General features: G+C 32.7%; 2 protein-coding genes across 5 annotated transcripts; both read left to right on the top strand.

Moving 5' to 3' along the window:
• The first annotated feature begins 5,639 nt into the window (after positions 1-5,639).
• LOC117915619 (pentatricopeptide repeat-containing protein At5g66520-like) lies at positions 5,640-8,689 on the top strand. Of its 3 annotated transcripts, none has more exons than XM_034831225.1 (2): positions 5,640-6,515; positions 6,944-8,689. In XM_034831225.1, exons 1-2 carry the CDS (start codon positions 5,838-5,840, stop codon positions 8,138-8,140), a joined length of 1,875 nt encoding a protein of 624 aa, XP_034687116.1. In that variant the 5' UTR covers positions 5,640-5,837; the 3' UTR covers positions 8,141-8,689. The 3 variants fall into 3 exon arrangements, with proteins under 3 accessions (XP_034687116.1, XP_034687117.1, XP_034687120.1); XM_034831226.1 differs by having other exon boundaries at positions 6,394-6,515; positions 6,948-8,689; XM_034831229.1 differs by having other exon boundaries at positions 6,473-6,515; positions 6,694-8,689.
• A 741-nt stretch (positions 8,690-9,430) lies between these two features.
• Positions 9,431-17,345, top strand: LOC117915618 (DNA topoisomerase 6 subunit B). Of its 2 annotated transcripts, XM_034831223.1 has the most exons (19): positions 9,431-9,610; positions 9,848-9,900; positions 10,593-10,690; positions 10,856-10,961; positions 11,250-11,387; positions 11,556-11,607; positions 11,793-11,857; positions 12,130-12,236; positions 12,473-12,575; positions 12,741-12,826; positions 12,911-13,107; positions 13,908-14,023; positions 14,180-14,265; positions 14,474-14,546; positions 14,908-14,999; positions 15,206-15,344; positions 15,418-15,512; positions 15,615-15,789; positions 16,934-17,345. In XM_034831223.1, exons 1-19 carry the CDS (start codon positions 9,517-9,519, stop codon positions 17,078-17,080), a joined length of 2,022 nt encoding a protein of 673 aa, XP_034687114.1. In that variant the 5' UTR covers positions 9,431-9,516; the 3' UTR covers positions 17,081-17,345. The 2 variants fall into 2 exon arrangements, with proteins under 2 accessions (XP_034687114.1, XP_034687115.1); XM_034831224.1 differs by lacking the exon at positions 9,431-9,610 and having other exon boundaries at positions 10,597-10,690.
• Positions 17,346-18,304: the final 959 nt, after the last annotated feature.

Genomic DNA, 18,304 nt, shown 5'->3' with positions numbered 1-18,304 from the left:
TAAAATCCAAATACAGCTCATGGGATTAAATACCTCAAAAAAATATCTTAGCAAAAATACAACCATCCAACTTATCATCAAAGTGACATTTGAAAGTAATCACAAAAAGAAAGAAAAAAATGTGGTTTATAACTAAATTCCTTTCAACGTAATGATAAAATACAAAGCAACTGTCATGTCTGACTGAGACGTGAGAAGCACAAGCGTGGCCCCAGGACAAAATCCAATCAGCGCAATCTGCTAGATGAAGGATCAATGAGATTAAATATCCAACCGAGTGATCAGTATCATCCAATGAGGTGGGACATATTACTGTTCATCACGTGGTGTTTTGGCCTTCATGATGGACCACCTAACCATGGCTCCATCCCATTTTGAAAGAATATTGGACCACACATGTTGTGATTTCATTTATCATAGAAAATATATGAAAAGAAATATATGGGTTGATTCATCGTATTCAAATTACGTCTTTTTTCTCTGTATGAAATCCAAGAAATGGAATCCACAAGTTCTTCCCATGTTTTAAATTTTCATGCCAAAGCCACACATCTTGGTTGGCATCATCTTCACAAGGAAACAAGAGCAATAAATCCTAGAAAACGTTGTGAAAATATTTTAAAATCCATAACTAAGAAAGAAAGTTTGTCACGTAATTTGATTTGAAGCATTTGAATGGACGATTTTTAAAAGTTATTTTGAGAAAAAAATCCAAACAAAAATCGTTTTTTCAAAGAGATGATTTTTTTTTTCAATTATAGGTAAAAATTGTCTTTTGAAGAATAAATTTCTAAAATTTAAAAAAAAAAATCCAAAAAAGCCATGTTTGAAATAATTTTTTAAATATTAATTATAAATAGCATTTGAAAATTAAACATAATTTTTTAGAGCATTTGATATTTTAAATAAAATTTTGAATCATAAAATTTAAATTTTTTTAATGTGATGTATCCGTCTCGTAAAAAATATGGACACTTGTATTTTTCCTTACATATAAAATTATAGTTGTTTATAAAAATAATTTAAAATACACTTTCTAGATGTAATTTCAAATAATTCCACATTAGTAATTACTTTTAATTTTATTAATAATACAAATTAAGTTTATTTTTGAGACTGTTAAAATATTAAGAATGATATTATGAGGGTATTTGATAAAATTTAATATTTATTACTTAATAATTTAAATTGATTTTAAGTTAAATTATAATTAAGTTATTGATTTAAAATTTATTATTTAATTCTTATTTTAATTATTAAGGTTGTATAATAAAGTTAACTTAAAATTTATTATAAATTATCAAATTTATATATTTATTTTCATAAATTACAACTAAGGAAAAAAGGGTTGAGTAACAATGAAGAACATGAAATAACAAAAAAGATCGTATAGGTAATTAAGATAAATAAGGGTAAAAATATAAAATAAAAACGTTGATTAATTTAAAAACAAAATAATTGTTTTTACTTATTACTTAAAATTATTTTTAATTTTAAGTCATACTATTAAATTATTTTACTATACTTAATTATTTAAATTAAGTTATTGAGTTACTTTAAGGTATTAAATTGATTTTTCAAGCTTCCACTAATTCTAAGGAATAGAGTCATATAATATGATATATTGATATCGAAAGAACTTAAATTGTTAGTCAAAAGACCATCAATGTATATCAAGTGTAAATTTTGTAATAAAATAATATTAGTAAAATTTGTCATCCATAACCTCTCATAAATTAAGGATATTTTTTTTTAAATAATTCTAATTGAGAACCATTCTAAAATAGTTTTGAATTATTCAAGAATTAAATACAAATAATGGTTTATTATATATTTATATACAAAGTAAAAGTTCGATTATTGTTAAGAATACTATATAAAATAATTGAAAATATCCTAAATTAATTTATTCTAAAAAAATAAGTAATCTGTAAAATAAATTATTAATAAAGCTATTTTCCATCAAAAATTTGGAAAATTGTTTTCTAATATAAAAAAATTATTTTTAAAAAGAGTATTCAAACAGACTTTAAGTCCCAATGTTATATTTGTTAAGGGAGCATGATATTCATATTTAACCTATATCATGTAAACTTAAAACCTTAGGAAAATTGGTAGGTCAATATAGTATCAGAACTCTTGACCATTTTTCTATAATTTATATTTCTCAAATTTGTAGGTCGAATGCCGAATTCAAATTCTATTTCTCCTTCAATTTGTAATTTTAAAAATCCGTAAAATACACATGTCTTGTTTGCTGGTCTAGTATTAATTTCATTCATCTTTTATATTTTAGTTAAATACATCTAATTTTTAAAGGTTTAAAATTTCATCATACACTATTTTTAACCTAAATCATGTTAACTTAAAACTTTAAGAAAATTAATAGGTCAATATAGTATCAAAACTCAATTTGATAAGAAGTCTCGAGTTAGACCATTTTTTCATAATTTATATTTCTCATATTTGTAGGTTGGATACCGAATACCAAATTTTCTCCTCCAATTTGTAATTTTGAAAATCCATAAAATATACATGTCTTATTTGCTAATTTAGGATTAATTTCATTCATCTTTTATATTTTAGTTAAATACATCTCATTTTTAAAGGTCTAAAATTTTATCATACACTATTCTTAAAGAATTGAGAGATGAAAAATCAAAATAAATTTTTATTTAATATTATATATAATCGAGATAAAATAAAACCGATTCTAAAAAAATTTCTCAAATTTATCCTAAATTGGGTTACATTTTTCTCAAATTCGTTCTATTAAGGTAAGATGCGGCAAGGGGTGGCCAAAAAAAATAATTGCCTTCCAGAAGGACATGAATTATCTTGGAGGTGGGACCACCTTGCCCTGCCGTCGTTTGTGGATGGTCTCACCGTTTATGGATTGAAAGCAAAGTTACATCACAATATACATATCACGTGCTTTTAGAGAGGGGAATCTTTGTGTCACATCACAATATAACATCTTATCTTACCCACTTTGTTATCCATCGACACGTGTTGTACTATCGGACTTGAAATATGTTTAAAACGTTTTTGATTTTGACAATAAAAAACATAAAAAAAAAAAAAAAGTTTGATAAGGAGTTGAGAAAAAAAAAAAAAAAGGGAGATCTGTGTTTTGATGGGGTGATTTGGTAAATATATATTTTTTAGAACCCAATTTTATAAAATCTGGAAACTAGCTTTTAATGTGAAAATTATATTTTTTTTTGTGCACTCTGAGCCGGCTCAATTTTTTTGTGCCGAGATTGCCCTTTTTTTTTTCTTTTTTTCCTTCCGCGCCTCTCCCTCCCTCTCCAGTGAAACTGGCCGGCCGGCGTCATCACCGGCCGGCAGGCAAAGGTTGTGTTTTTCAACCTGGCTCAAAAATCGTGCATTTAGGGTTCGTGAAATTTAAATCCAAATGCACAAAAGCAAAGAGACCCTAGAACAGATCCAGAAAACACAGGGAGCAAAAAAAAATTCCAAATCGTGGATTTAGGGTTCGTGAAATTTAAATCCAATGGCACAAAAGCAAAGGGACCCCTAGAATAGATCCAGAAAACACAGGGAGCAAAAAAAAAAAAACAATTTTTTTGGTTTTTCTTGGGGGTTTAGTATGGATTTTCTGGGAAATCAAACGAAGATGAATTTTCCCCGAAATCGTGGATTTAGGGTTCGTGAAATTTAAATCTAATGGCACAAAAGCAAAAAGACCCCTAGAACAGATCCAGAAAACACAGGGAGCAAAAAAAAAAAAGGCAATTTTTTTGGTTTTCCATGGGGGTTTTGCTTGGATTTTCTCGGAAATCAAATGAGAATGAATTTTCCCGGAAATCGAATGGGGGTTGGATTTTCTTGGGGATCAAATGGGGATTTTTTTTGCTTCCGCCGCCGCCGCCGTCAATGGCAACCAGCCGCGCCTTCTTCCCTCCGGCCCTGGTTCTCTACCATTGCCACCGCCTTCTTCTCTCTTAGTGATGTCGAAAGAGAAGGAAGAGAGATAAAGAGGGAAGGGAAAAGGAGAGAGGGGGAGATTGCGCAGCCGATGATGATGCCGGCCGGCCGGTTTCACTGCAGAGGGAGGGAGAGGCGCGGGAGGAAAAAAAAAAAAAGGGGCAATTTCGGTACAAAAAAATTGAGCCGGCTCAGAGTGCACAAAAAAAATATAATTTTCACATTAAAAGCTAGTTTCCAGATTTTATAAAATTGGTTTCTGAAAAATATATATTTACCAAATCACCCCATGAAAGCACAAGTTTCCCTTATTTTACAAAACATCGTACAATAGATTTTAAAAATTATTTTTATTTTTAGAAAGAATTTATCGGTCTTAATAATTTTCAAAGAATTAATTTTATTCCTTGATATATAAATATACTAAATCATCATTGATTTTAAATTTCATATCCTTATAAATATAACTTTTTTATATATAATTTAATTAATAAATTTTATTTTCTAAAAAATAAATTTTATAGACAAAATACATATAAAAAGTTACTTATTAATAACATTTGAAACTCACACTAAATCCCGTAATGATATAAATAAAATTAACTCTTATTTATGAAGGAAGGAGTGTATCTTATTTTATATTTATGAATTGAAAAATATGTTTTTGTTTTTGTTTTGTGATCAAACTATTTGAATATTTGGAAACATTTTACCTTCAAATATTGTTTTTAGTATTTAAAGTGCTTTTCAAAATTTGTTGTTAATTAATAATTTCTTTTATTTTTAATAAAAAAACCCTAATATATTGACAATACCCAACAAACAAAAGACACCATTCAAGCTCATGTAAAGGGAGATATGGGAAGACCAACATGATAAGAAAGTGAATAATTTTAGCTGTCCAACCCCACATCATTTATGAAGTCAATAAATATTATGCTTAAATTTCTTGAGTTGTGCTTGCTTTCTTCAATGTATAAAATAATTTTTATTTTGAAAAATATTAGACGGTGTGGTGAATTTGATAGAAAAAGTAAAAATAAAAAATAAAAATAAATAATAATATGGTGATTGAATTCTTTTGTAACAAAAATGTGACACTTTGACATTGTTTAGAATTCCTAGCCTAAACTTGAGTTGGGTCTATTGGGCCCAAACCATAATGCCCACAACCTAAAACTTCAAAACCCAAAGTTGAAACCTCATTTTATAAAACATGTTTTCAAAATTTTAAAATTTTAAAATAAAAGTGCAATCAAAGATATCCCAAATTATCCGGAGGATTCTACATCTACATAAATTTTAGGATTTGGGTTAGTTGGTTGCTGAGAATGGAAATGAAACAAAAGTCAAGAAAACAAATTAAGAGTATGTTTGTCAATTATTTTAAAAAATAATATCAATTTTTCTAAATTCTAAGTATTAAAAATACATTTTAAAACTATTGTCAATTATACTCTAAGTTTTATGTTAGTTTATAATTTGAATGGGTCGATTTGGGTCGATAGCTAACTTAAGCTCAACCAAAACCAAGAAATATTCGGCTCAATTTCAATCCAACTTGTATAGTGTCTAAGTGTTAAGTATAGAGTTGAATCTAATTTTCTATAAAACATGAAAACATTTTCTTTTATCTTATTTTCGTTTATTTTTTTCTGAAAGCATTTTTCAAATTATAAAGTAGAGCCAGCGGTTGCCGCCTTGTTTAACAAGCGTTCCAAAGGGCGTGAGTGTTATTTTCATTTACTTTCTCTGAGGGTATTGTTTGGTTGCTGAGAAAATAGGCGAAAAGGAAAACAAATAGTTGACAAAACAGAAAAACAGAAACCCAAATTTGTGTTGTTATTGTCGGCAATCAATCAGAATTTCAGGAGTAGCTCTTTGAAATGAAAAGATGCTACTCCACCTTCAAAAAACCGTTAAATTCAAACCAGCTACGGCTCTTTTCACTTGAGTCCTGCAAATCAATGAACCAAATCAAACAAACCCATGCGCATTTGATCACCACAGGGCTCATCCTACACCCGATCACAGCAAACAAACTCCTCAAAGTGTTGATAGCTTCGACCTTTGGCTCTCTCTCTTATGCACACCAATTGTTTGATCAAATTCCTAAACCCGATGTCTTTATTTACAACACCATGATCAAGGCTCATGCAGTTATACCCACTTCTTCGCATAATTCCATGAGAATATTCCTATCCATGGTCCGGGTTTCGGGCTTTTTGCCCAATCGATACACGTTTGTTTTTGTTTTCAAGGCGTGTGGTAATGGATTGGGGGTTTTGGAGGGGGAACAAATTCGGGTTCACGCCATTAAAATTGGATTGGAGAGCAATTTATTCGTTACCAATGCGATGATAAGAATGTATGCGAATTGGGGCCTGGTTGATGAGGCTAGAAGGGTGTTTGATTGGAGCTTGGACCAGGATTTATACTCTTGGAATATTATGATTGGTGGGTATGTTGGGTCGGGTGAAATTGGTCGAGCTAAGGAAATGTTTGATGAAATGAGTGAACGGGATGTGGTGTCATGGAGTACTATAATTGCCGGTTATGTTCAGGTATAACACTGGAACCTGGTTTTACCTTTCATTCATTCACTGCCTGAATGTGTCTCTTTTTCACTTTGGCGAATGCTACACAAGTTGGCTTTCCATTTTTTAGGTTATGCGGGAATTTCTTTTCACCATGCCTATTGTTGTGTTACTGATTTTAACCATGCTTTTGATGCATCAACAGAAAGAGCAAGGCTATTCACTTCGAAAATACTCTGTTTGGCTTCTATAAATGCACATGGTGGTTAAATATCTATGATTTTGAATAAAATTTTATCGCTCAATAAGTGTGTCAAAGAAGCAAACCAAACAGCCTCTTTGGTAAAAATCTCATTTTTGTAAAAGGAAATGAGCAGTTGTTGAAGTTTCATAACATGGAATATAGTTACCATTCAACAATGGAGAAGATTTTTTGACAAAACTTTTACCTTTAGGTAGGTTGTTTTATGGAGGCTCTGGATCTCTTCCATGAGATGCTGCAAACAGGTCCCACACCAAATGAATTTACCTTGGCAAGTGCCCTTGCGGCCTGTGCCAATTTAGTGGCATTGGATCAAGGAAGGTGGATACATGTTTACATTGACAAGAGTGAGATCAAGATGAATGAGCGATTGCTTGCTAGTCTCCTAGACATGTATGCAAAGTGTGGAGAGATTGACTTTGCTGCAAAAGTTTTCCATGATGAATATGGTCTGAAACTCAAGGTTTGGCCTTGGAATGCCATGATTGGTGGATATGCTATGCATGGGAAATCCAAAGAAGCAATTGATCTTTTTGAACAAATGAAGGTTGAGAAGGTTTCTCCTAACAAAGTCACATTTGTTGCATTATTGAATGCTTGCAGCCATGGAAAATTGGTTGAGGAGGGAAGAGGTTACTTTAAATCGATGGCAAGTTCTTATGGGATTGAGCCAGAAATAGAGCATTACGGGTGTATGGTGGATCTACTTGGGCGTTCTGGGTTCTTGAAAGAGGCAGAGGAGACTGTATTCAATATGCCAATGGCTCCTGATGCTATTATATGGGGGGCACTACTTGGTGCTTGTAAGATTCACAAAGATATCGAGAGGGGACAAAGAATAGGAAAAATCATTAACGAATTGGATTCTGACCATATTGGTTGTCATGTACTACTGGCTAATTTGTATTCTGCAACTGGGCAATGGGATGAAGCAAAGGCTGTGAGACAGAAAATTGAAGTTAGTGGTAGAAAGAAAACCCCAGGTTGCAGCTCCATTGAGTTGAATGGAGTGTTCCATCAGTTCCTAGTTGGAGATCGGTCTCACCCCCAAACCAAGCAGCTCTATTTGTTCTTAGATGAGATGACTACTAAGTTAAAGAATGCTGGTTATGTTCCTGAATTTGGAGAGGTGTTGCTTGACATTGATGATGAGGAAGATAAGGAGACGGCACTATCAAAGCACAGTGAGAAGTTAGCTATTGCTTTTGGGTTGATCAATACACCACCTGGAACCGCAATACGCATAGTGAAGAACTTGAGAGTCTGTGCAGACTGCCATGAAGCAACAAAGTTCATCTCCAAGGTCTATAAACGGGAAATAATTGTCAGAGACAGGATTAGGTATCACCACTTCAAAGATGGATTCTGTTCTTGTAAAGATTACTGGTAAAGACATGCAAAAGGATGTCAGTGCTCCTCCATATATAACCTGGGAAAGTTTGGTTGAGGACATGACAAGCTAAAAAACACATGTGGTTGCAGAGATGGCTATCTGTTGAGACTGTTTTTGCATTGCCTCTCACTTAAGGAGTTGAATTCAAGTTGGTCATCAGTGAAGCAGATCATTCTATTCAAATTTTAGCCGAGGGAGCTACTTCAAGAAGTTAGGTAGCAGATCCTGAAACCAATAAAGAATAGACCCTGAAGCAGGCAAGCGAGAGCACGGCTATGATCAAGAATTATTTGGTGCATGAAACATACCATATATGTGTTCGATATCATTTATTTTCATGTTGAGTTCCAAATCTTCTCAAGTATTCTTTTTCTTCTTTCAAACAGAGAAGAAACTGGCATCTCTTACCTTTGCCAATTCTGGAATTATGTGTATGTGGGCTTTTCTCCTTGCTGCCCAAATTCTGTGTTCTGGTCTCCAAAATGTTGATGGTTTATTTCACCCTTTGCCTTGCAGTTTGGAGTTCTTGATTCTTAGCATTTTTAATATTTGGTTCATTTTTCTCTGTGTTTTCTTTTCTTTTCTTTTTGGCCAAATGGTCATACTAAAAACCTCTTTCACCTAATTAAATCACCTACAATATACTGAAATGAGCCCATAGACTAGCATCTTCTGAATAACTGCAGCTGATCTCTCTCCTCCTGCTGTTCCCCTGCCCCATCAGTCACCTTTCTGGGTTTAAAACCCCCTTTTCTCCAACTCCAGTAATTTCTATTTATCTTTGAGCCAAAAGTGAACCCATCTTCTTCATGACTGGGGAACCATCTTCTTCCCTCAAATCATCAAAATAAAAAATTGGGTTTCCCATTGAGAAACCAGAGCAAAGAGGGACCCTCTACAATGCTGAATTTGAAGTAGTATATTAAAATAATAATTTATTTAAAATTTATTTATTTATTTTTCTCAATCTTTTTGGAAATAAAAGATAATCTAAACAATTTTTTATTCTAATTTTTTTAATATTCAAAGATATATAAACTCCATTTAATTTTATTTTCCCCACGGCTTTTAATTAAAAATTCAAATAAAATATTCTGTAAAAAATGATATGAAAATTAAATGCATTCATAATTCTAAAAAAAAAAAATGTTTTTTTAACAAATAATTTAAGAATACAGGAGTTAGACACTTTTGTTTTTTAATTACAATTTTTTTTTTTTTTTTTTAAAATCCGCGCCAATCGTCTACGGACGACACCACCGTGGAGCCGAGCTCCAGTTCTGTAGCTTTATTCCTTGTTTGGCAAAACCCCAAAACCCTAAAAGCCCAAAGTCCTAGCTCTTTTTTCTCGGGTGAATTTTCTCGGCATTTCCATGGAAACTGGGGGTAGCAGTGAAAGCCCTACTGAGCCAAAGAAGACCAAATCCAAGACAGCTAGAAAGCCCAAAGAAAATCTTCTCAAGCAGAGTAAGTCTTTTATTCTAATTCTCATTTATTTTGCTTTTGCAGAGTGTTTGGTTCCTGATAAAATAGGGAGGGAAAAAAGGAAACTGTTTATCTAGTTGTAGCTTGCTGGAAATGTTTCAATAGTAAGAAAAATAGAAATCCAAAATAGAAATTTCGCATGTTTTGTTTTTCTCTGTTTTCCCGGCAACCAAACAGAAGTTGTTGTTTCTGTTTGAGTAACTGTTTTTCTTCTTGTAGAATCTCCCGCGGAGTTCTTTGCAGAGAACAAGAACATTGCTGGATTTGACAATGTAAGTTCCATACTCAGATTTGAATTTTATTTTTATTTTTTTAGTTCTATAAATGTTTTAGTTCCAAAATATGTGTTTTGATCTCTGTGTAAGCTTGTTTGTGTAATATCACTTCGAGAATCAAATTTGGGGATTGTATGAGGAATGATGCAAAACTTTTGTTAAAATTCTGCAAGTAATCATGACTGAAAATCATTTGGTGGTATCACAATTATTTGGAGGCGGCTGGGCCAAATCGAGGTCAGATTAGGTTGGAAAACAATTCTTTGTATAAAAAAATGAAGAGTGTGATGTTGGATGGCAGTGATAGAATTAGGCAACTATTTGCCAAATTTGTGTTGTGTATTGAATAATGGAATCACTGTGTTAGCTGATTGTAACCATTCAAACGCGCCCAAACCAAATTCATAAGAAAACTTAGTTGAAAATTTCTGCTGTGAATTTAGTCACAATTCCATAAAGGCAAATAATAGGAAAAAGTCACTAAGTTCATTTGTGTTATTGAGTAAGATAAGAATTTGTTGAAATTTCAGCTAAATATTAGAAAAACTTAGAATGAAGGAACCAAGTTGGAACAGTCAGATTTAAGGGAAAATTTTTGGTCATAGATAAAATGCATGTATAGAAATGGGTTTTTTTTTCCTTCCTTTTGTTTTAATGTTTAATTCACTCATTGTGTTTTTCTGATTCAGCCAGGAAAAAGTCTTTACACAACTGTGAGAGAACTTGTTGAAAATTCGCTTGATTCTGCAGAATCCATCTCTGAGCTTCCTGAAGTTGAAATAACAATGTGAGTTTTTAAGTTTATGCAAAAGGAAATTGTGAAATTCATGTGAATTATGCATGGTAGCTTAGATATATGGAAGACTTCACTATGTATATCTAGCAGTTGTTATCTCTTGATGCTATAAATATTAAATATGCATTATTATTTCTAATGACTTGGTTATTGTAGTGAAGAGATAGGGAAGAGCAAGTTCAATTCCATGATTGGTCTTGTTGATCGAGAACGTATTGATGAGGAGCTGTATGATGATTTTGAGACGGCTAAGGCTCGTGAGGTGTGCATGTTTTTGTGGGTTCATTTTTTTTTTTTGTCAGAGTATTTGGTTGAATTTTGAGATTCCCCTACTGAACTTACATGTCTGGTGAAAAGTCTTGCTTGAATTGCAGTTGTTTCTGGTTCATTGTTGATAATGCATTGCATGTGTAGTTGCTTTATGGGTAACCAGACTTGTTTTACTGGAGGATAGAGTAACCATGTAACATGAGCGGCTGCAGCTGATGTACATTATTTTCATACGCAGTCCTCAAGTTCATTTTGTGGCATTTCTTTTGGTGCCTTGTAGAAACGACTAGCCAAGGAAGCTCGTACTCAAGAATTACAAGCAAAAAATGCTGCCCTTGGGAAGAAAGTTAAAGAGCCCCAGGCTTCCAAGGGCATGAAGGGTCGAGGGGAGGCCTCATTTTACAGGGTGACTTGTAAGGTGTGATTCACTTTCCTTCTCAGCCTTCTTCCAGTGTGCTATTGCTTTATGAGTGTTGCCCTAATTTTTGTGGTTTCATTTATCTATTTATATAACAATTGGACATAAGCCAATTCTGAACTGTTCTCTATAGGTTGAACTCAGGACTGTAATCTCTTTTCAATGTAGGACAATGGAAGAGGAATGCCACATGATGACATCCCAAATATGTTTGGACGAGGTTTTAAAGTGACTTGCTTGATCCAGTTTCTGTTTTGTACACTTTTGTTTACTCATGAGTTTGAATAGTTGTCTTGAACCATAGATATGATACTTCTTTGCAATGTCTGGAATTTATAGTAGTAAATGTTGCAGCTAGGGAATTTCTAAGTTTTAGGGTTGATATAAGAGTGTGCATCCATGCAGTTTTGTCCGGGACAAAATATGGCTTGAAGCAGACACGTGGAAAGTTTGGGCTCGGTGCAAAGATGGTAACACATTGTTTTTACAATTGGTGTAGCTTTGAGTTTGAAATAACCATCATTTCCAATATAGAACTGTTTTCCTCTGGCAATACCCAAGTCTAACTTCCCTTTTCTTGTATCCGGTCATTTTTTATGAAGTGTTGTGCAAATGAAGCTTTTTGAATTGTGTGGTAGAAGCTAGGCATTGAGTTTATTTTCATAATCTGATTCTAGGATTCTTTTTTTGATAACTATATTATAGAATACATGGAAATTTGATGAAACTTGCACTTATGCAGGCATTAATTTGGTCTAAGATGAGTACAGGACTTCCTATAGAGATTTCATCATCAATGAAGGGCCAAAGTTATATTTCATTCTGCCGGCTAGATATAGATATTCATCGGTATGATATGAAATTTAGAAAAATGTAGAAGGCTGTACACTTACAAATGATTAATCATTGTTGCATGCATTCATATATTTATCTATCCATATAGGACTTATAGGGGGATATCTTATGTCAAGAACATATGATCAGCATTATTATATAGTACCCGGGTGAATTCTATGGTTTAATTATTATCTACTTAATATTTCCTTGTTCATGGTTTCTTAATAGTGCTTCTCTCAATCTTTTAGGAATATCCCTCACATTCATTTACATGAAAAACGGGATAACAAGGAGCGATGGCGTGGTGCTGAAATTCAAGTTGTCATTGAGGGAAATTGGACGACTTACCGTGTATGTGATACATGTGTCGCATATCATATGTTCATTAGAGTTTCATATCTTCTCAATTTAACTGTTCTGATTTATTCTGTCTTGTTTGACATGGATGGTTGACAGCAATTTATCAGTATTGTTTTGTTTACCTTAATCTAATGAATTTTCTGTTGGTGTGGGCAGTCCAAGATATTGCATTATATGCGTCAAATGGCTGTTATCACCCCTTATGCTCAATTTCTTTTTAAATTTGTATCGGATACATCTGAGTATGCTCTCTCTCTCACTCACTATTTCTTTTCTTTCTTTCTTTCTTTTCTTATAAATCTAATTGCATTTCCTTCTCCTTGCAGTAAAAATGTCACCATAAGATTTGCACGAAGAACAGATATAATGCCTCCAGTTCCTGCTGAGACAAAGTACCATCCATCAGCTGTTGATTTACTACTCATTAAACGCCTTATTTCAGAAACTTCAAAAGAGAATCTTTTGCAGTTTCTTCAGCATGAATTTGTAAATATAGGAAAATCCTATGCTGAACGTTTGATAGGTAAGAATTGCAGTTGCAAATTTTATCTGTCAATTGGGAGTCAGAAAGAATAGGGGAATTGTGTGACTGTACAATATTTTCATACGAAATTCAAGAAAATTATTTAAAATGCCTCCCCTTGAAAACCTGAAGCTTTATGCTGTCAGATTTTAGGAGGAATAAGGGGAGGGAGTGAATCTGAAATTATTTAGATTTCCTTGGCTCAAGTTTCAAGATTATACTATAAAAATATTTCTAGTTTACGGTCTAGTATGATTTCAGGCTGAGTGTTGAATACTTGTGCAAGTGAAACTTGTCATTGTTATAATATCAGACCATCATACCTCAAGATGACACCAAAACGAATACCTTTTGCCAACAGTATTAGCACTATAAGATATAAAATACAGTTTTTCATCATGTGGCAGTAGATTATAGTTTTGGATGAGAAAAGATTTACAGTATAAAAATCATTGCATATTATCACTTCATCTGTTTTGGATAGCTATTGATAATTTTTTTGAGCCCATCATTCAATCTGCAGATTTGGAATCTAGGATTCCTGATCAATTGAATATTAAGAGTTATAATATAGTATGGATACGCTTTCTAGATTTAACCCTCCATTTCACTAAAATCATTGTCACAAATATTATGAATGCAGACCACCATCTATTCATGATAGTCTTAACACTTCAGATGTTATTTGCATTTCATCCATTGTGTAATACAGGTCAACGTTGGACTGTATCACAGTTGTACAGCTACAGGTAAGATGATTGGGCTGGTCCCTAACTAGATGATGATCTATCATTTTTCAGGAGAAATGGGTCCAGATTTTAGCCCAAAAATGGCAGTTAAATCTCTGACCTCTCAGCAAATTGTTCGCATCCACCAGTTGTTTCGTCAGGCTAAGTTTGATGACCCTAGTGGTGATGTAAGATGCTCTTAGTCCTCAAGCATTTTTTTCCCCGTTTTTTATTTTTTATTTTATTTATTTATTTATATTATTGTTATCATTTCCAATGCTAACAATTTGTGGTGGTTTGTTTTTCCTGAAGTAGTTTGGATAGTAATAAGAAACTATTTGCAGTGTCTCAGTCCTGCAGGGGAATACAATCTTCGTCTTGGAATTATAAAGGAGCTGCATCCAGATATGGTAGCAACTTATTCAGGCAGGTTGTATTTGATATTTTAAATAGCTAGATTTGCTTTTTTCTTATTTTATTCAGGAAATTAGCATGTATATAATGTGGTTATATGATTCTCAGTATCTCACATGCAATCTTTGATGATAACAACTTAAGCATTTTATTTCTCTATTTCTCTTGCTGAAGTATTACCATCACTTCTGATGTTTCTCTTTTTCTTCTGTCACCTCATACAGTGCTCAAGTTTTTGAAGGCCACCCATTCATGGTTGAAGCCGGAGTCAGTATAGGTGGAAAAGATGTTAAGCAAGTGCGTGCTTTTCTTTTAATACTTACAGTGCATATAGTTCTTTGGCAGCCCCAAATTCATCAACATTATTCTCTATTCCTAAGTAGTTTGCTGGAGATACACTCCAGATGGAGAAAAAGAAAGGAAAGCAAGAGGGAACCATCCATCATTTTGGGCTCTATTATATTGCCTTGGAGCTTTTTACTTTTCTTCATTTTTTATTATGCTGTACAAATCTGTACAAATCAAGGATGGCTCTGTATTATAAAACTGCATACTAGGATGTTTCCATGTTTTGACCTCAGATTCAAAGTCGAAAGTTTGTTCTAATGGCTAGTTTTCTCAGAGTTTTTGAAGCATCCTATGCCTACTTACATTGTAGGGTCTAAACATTTTCCGATTTGCAAACCGGATTCCTCTTCTCTTTGAGCAAGGTGCTGATGTTGTTACCAGAACCGCCTTGAAAAGAATCAAGTAAGAAATGCATTAAAAAAAAATGTATTTTTCATTGTTGTTTTTTTTAATTTTAATTTTTTTTTGTTTTTATTTGGTCATCAACTTTCTTTTCTGGATCTTGGATTGGGGAGGAAGGGGAAGGAGTCGTTGCCATGATTTTGGAGGCAACAGGAAAAGTTACCAAGTTTTGAATAAAAAGAAATCTCACTGAATTGTGTTTTCAGCTGGAATAGTTACAAGATCAACCAGGCACAAGATAAAATTGGTGTGTTTGTGAGCATTGTAAGCACAAAAATCCCCTTTAAAGGAACAGGAAAGGAATATATTGGAGATGATATAAGTGAAATTGCTTCTGCTGTTAAGGTGGGTGGTTTCCAGTTCCAATGTAATCTCCATTATGAAAATTATTGGTAATCTGACAACATTCTCCCTTCAGTCTTCTATTCAGCAGTGCTGCATCCAGCTGAAATCCAAAATAGTGAAGAAAATTCAGGCTCGTGTGCAGCAGGAAAGAAAACGAAATTTAAGCAAGTACTGACAACCACTCCCTGATCTTTATTACCAACCAGGCTAGAAAGTGGTTTTCTTGTCAACCCAAAAGACTTGCTCAAATTGAATGCTGTTGATTTGCAGGTATATTCCTGATGCTACAGGTGCTATATATGATGTCTTAAGAGAAATGGCACAGTTGCATGCATCAAAGAAGAAACGTTATGAAGATGAGGATGCAGATGTACTAAGGAAAGTTTCAACTCATTCAATTACAAAACAGACACTGAGTGAAAAACTTGCTAAACACGTTGAACAGGTGAGCTCCTTAATTTTATGTTTCTCTGCCAAAATACTCAAGATTTGCCCCAAACCACCTCCTTGGTTACATAGTTTGGAATAATTTTCTGGGGAGGCCAGACTGCTAAACAGTTTTGAATGGGATTGGGCGAGTGGCCACTGACACTGAACTGAAAAGGATTTGACTTGTTTACTACATGAAGGGGTCCATCTGGTGAAGTTCAGATAGCCTATTGCTTAATTGAAAAAAAAAAAAAAAATGTCCGTTGCATGTGTCATGTGGTTTACTGTCAATGTGATCTTACCACATGGTTGAGACACATACAAGGAAATAGTTCCCGCAACCCAGGATACTCTCCACCTCCATAAAGCTAGCTTATTCAATTCCTGAGTTCGATTTGCTTTATGGGCGTTGACATGTTGTTTGCCAAGTTGTAAAATTGGGCTAGGGGAAACCAGACCAGGTTTAAATTTTCAGGTGGTCATTTGTTTAGTATGTGAAATGTGAAGAAGAATCTACTCAATTTAGAATGTTCTGGCAAGTCCAAATATTTCCCAATGATATCTAGCTTTTTATTTCTACATAGATTCCCATGTCTCCTTCCTGATGCTTCTGCCCTAGGTAAAGTACCTTTTAAATAAAACCATCATGGATGGGCAAGGACAGTATTTGTACAATTTATTAAGGTTTCAATAACTTGGAACAGTGGACTACCTTAACTGAATAGGCATTGCAACAAAAGACTACTAGCTACCTTTGCCATGATATTAGCGTCTGTTGATCCAGACCAGCCTTAGGGTCTGAAACTCCTTGTGCCCTGAAACTCCCAACATTTGCACGTGTACTAATGTGAAAATATGAAATCAAATAGTAACCCTTCAATTTTCCGTTAAAACAAAATACCCACTTTTTTCTTCACTTTTTTTTTGTGAAAAGGGTATTGTACTAATGAAAGACTCACTTCCTCCTATAGATTTTGTTGACTCTTGGTTCAATGGGTCATCATAGTTTTAAAGCGTATCCATATGATTAAGAGGAGTCGGCTACATGTATAATGTCAGAAAAAAATTTTCTTATCTGATGTGGGATGTTATAACTAACTTTCCAGTAGACATGACAATAAATTGAAATATTTCTGTGGTTCGTTTTGGATGTGATGCAGGTAGACTACGAGATGGCGTTGGAGTATGCTACACAGAGTGGAGTAAGCGAGGAACCAAGAGAAGCTATATACGTACAATCACTGGAAGATGGGAAGAACTTCATTGACTTCCATAGCCCTGTCTTTGCCTTCAGACTCTACCAGTAGGACTTTCTTTCTTCCATCAATCCTTCAACCTGTTCTGGTTCCTGTCTGGCTCACTGATAGAAAACAAAGAAAGGTCATTAACTACTTAAATTCCAATTTTTATAATTCAATATTCCTTGTATCCCACAAGGGAAACTGAATGTAAGTCTATAACATAAGCTTGATGCTACAAAGCAGTCCAGAGATCTTCATATTCAATCTGTTGGTTCTGGTTTCACATGATGTAATCGCAGTTTTGTTTATTTATGTGGGAAATTTTTGACAACGTATTAAAAGGAGAAAACTTTCAGAGGAAGCAATGATAAATCATGATATTCATGTGCTTCAATAGGGAATCAATTGATAAGACCAAAAAGAATTGCTTTAATTATCAATTTTGATAAGAAATGAATCAATTAATAAGACAAAAAAATGCTTTAAATATCAATTTTGATAAGAAATGACATTTTCTTAATTATATTTATTCAACAAGCTTGTTCATAATTTGATTATTCCTAAAATGAGATATTTAGGGTTTGTTTTACAATTAATTTCGAGAATAGTTTTTATTTTTTATAATAAAAATATATAAAAAAAGTTTGAAAATCAAATATTGTTTTCTATTTTTAAAAATAAAAAATAAGATGTTTTCTGATAATATTTTTTAAATTGTCTTTTATTGTTTTTACTTATTTTTTAAATGTTATTTTAAAAAATAATCATATAAACATATAGAATGGTTAAAAATAAAACCTAAATACAAAAATTATTTTTAAAATATATTTAAAAATATTAAAAATAAGATAAAAACATTTTAGGTTTTAAAGAGACTTTTATCCTTTAAAAATAAAATTAAATTAAAGAACAGTTTTTTAAAACTATTATAAAAAATAGTATTTTACAATTATTTTCTTAACTAAACAAGCTTTTATTTCTTCTTTTTTAGTAATAAATTAATTAGACATAAAAAAACATCTTCATTATCGGATGAAAGCCTAAATGATTACATTTGAAAGATTTTGGATTTTCTAAGAAAGTTTTTAAAAATAGTTTTATTAACTACTATTATTTTTATTAATAAAATTTTATTTGATAGCTTAAATATAAAAGATTATAGATTTCTAATACAAAAATTTATAAAAAATAATTAAAAACACCTCAAATTTATTCTAAAAAATGAACCATTTTCCCAATATATTCTAAAAAACTATTTTTTCTTAAAGATTTATTAAACATATTTTTAAA

The sequence above is a fragment of the Vitis riparia genome, chromosome 6, assembly GCF_004353265.1.
Source record: "Vitis riparia cultivar Riparia Gloire de Montpellier isolate 1030 chromosome 6, EGFV_Vit.rip_1.0, whole genome shotgun sequence".
Classification (NCBI taxonomy): Eukaryota; Viridiplantae; Streptophyta; class Magnoliopsida; order Vitales; family Vitaceae; genus Vitis; species Vitis riparia.
Note: the sequence above shows the minus strand (reverse complement) of the source record. Positions and strands in the feature narration are given on the sequence as shown.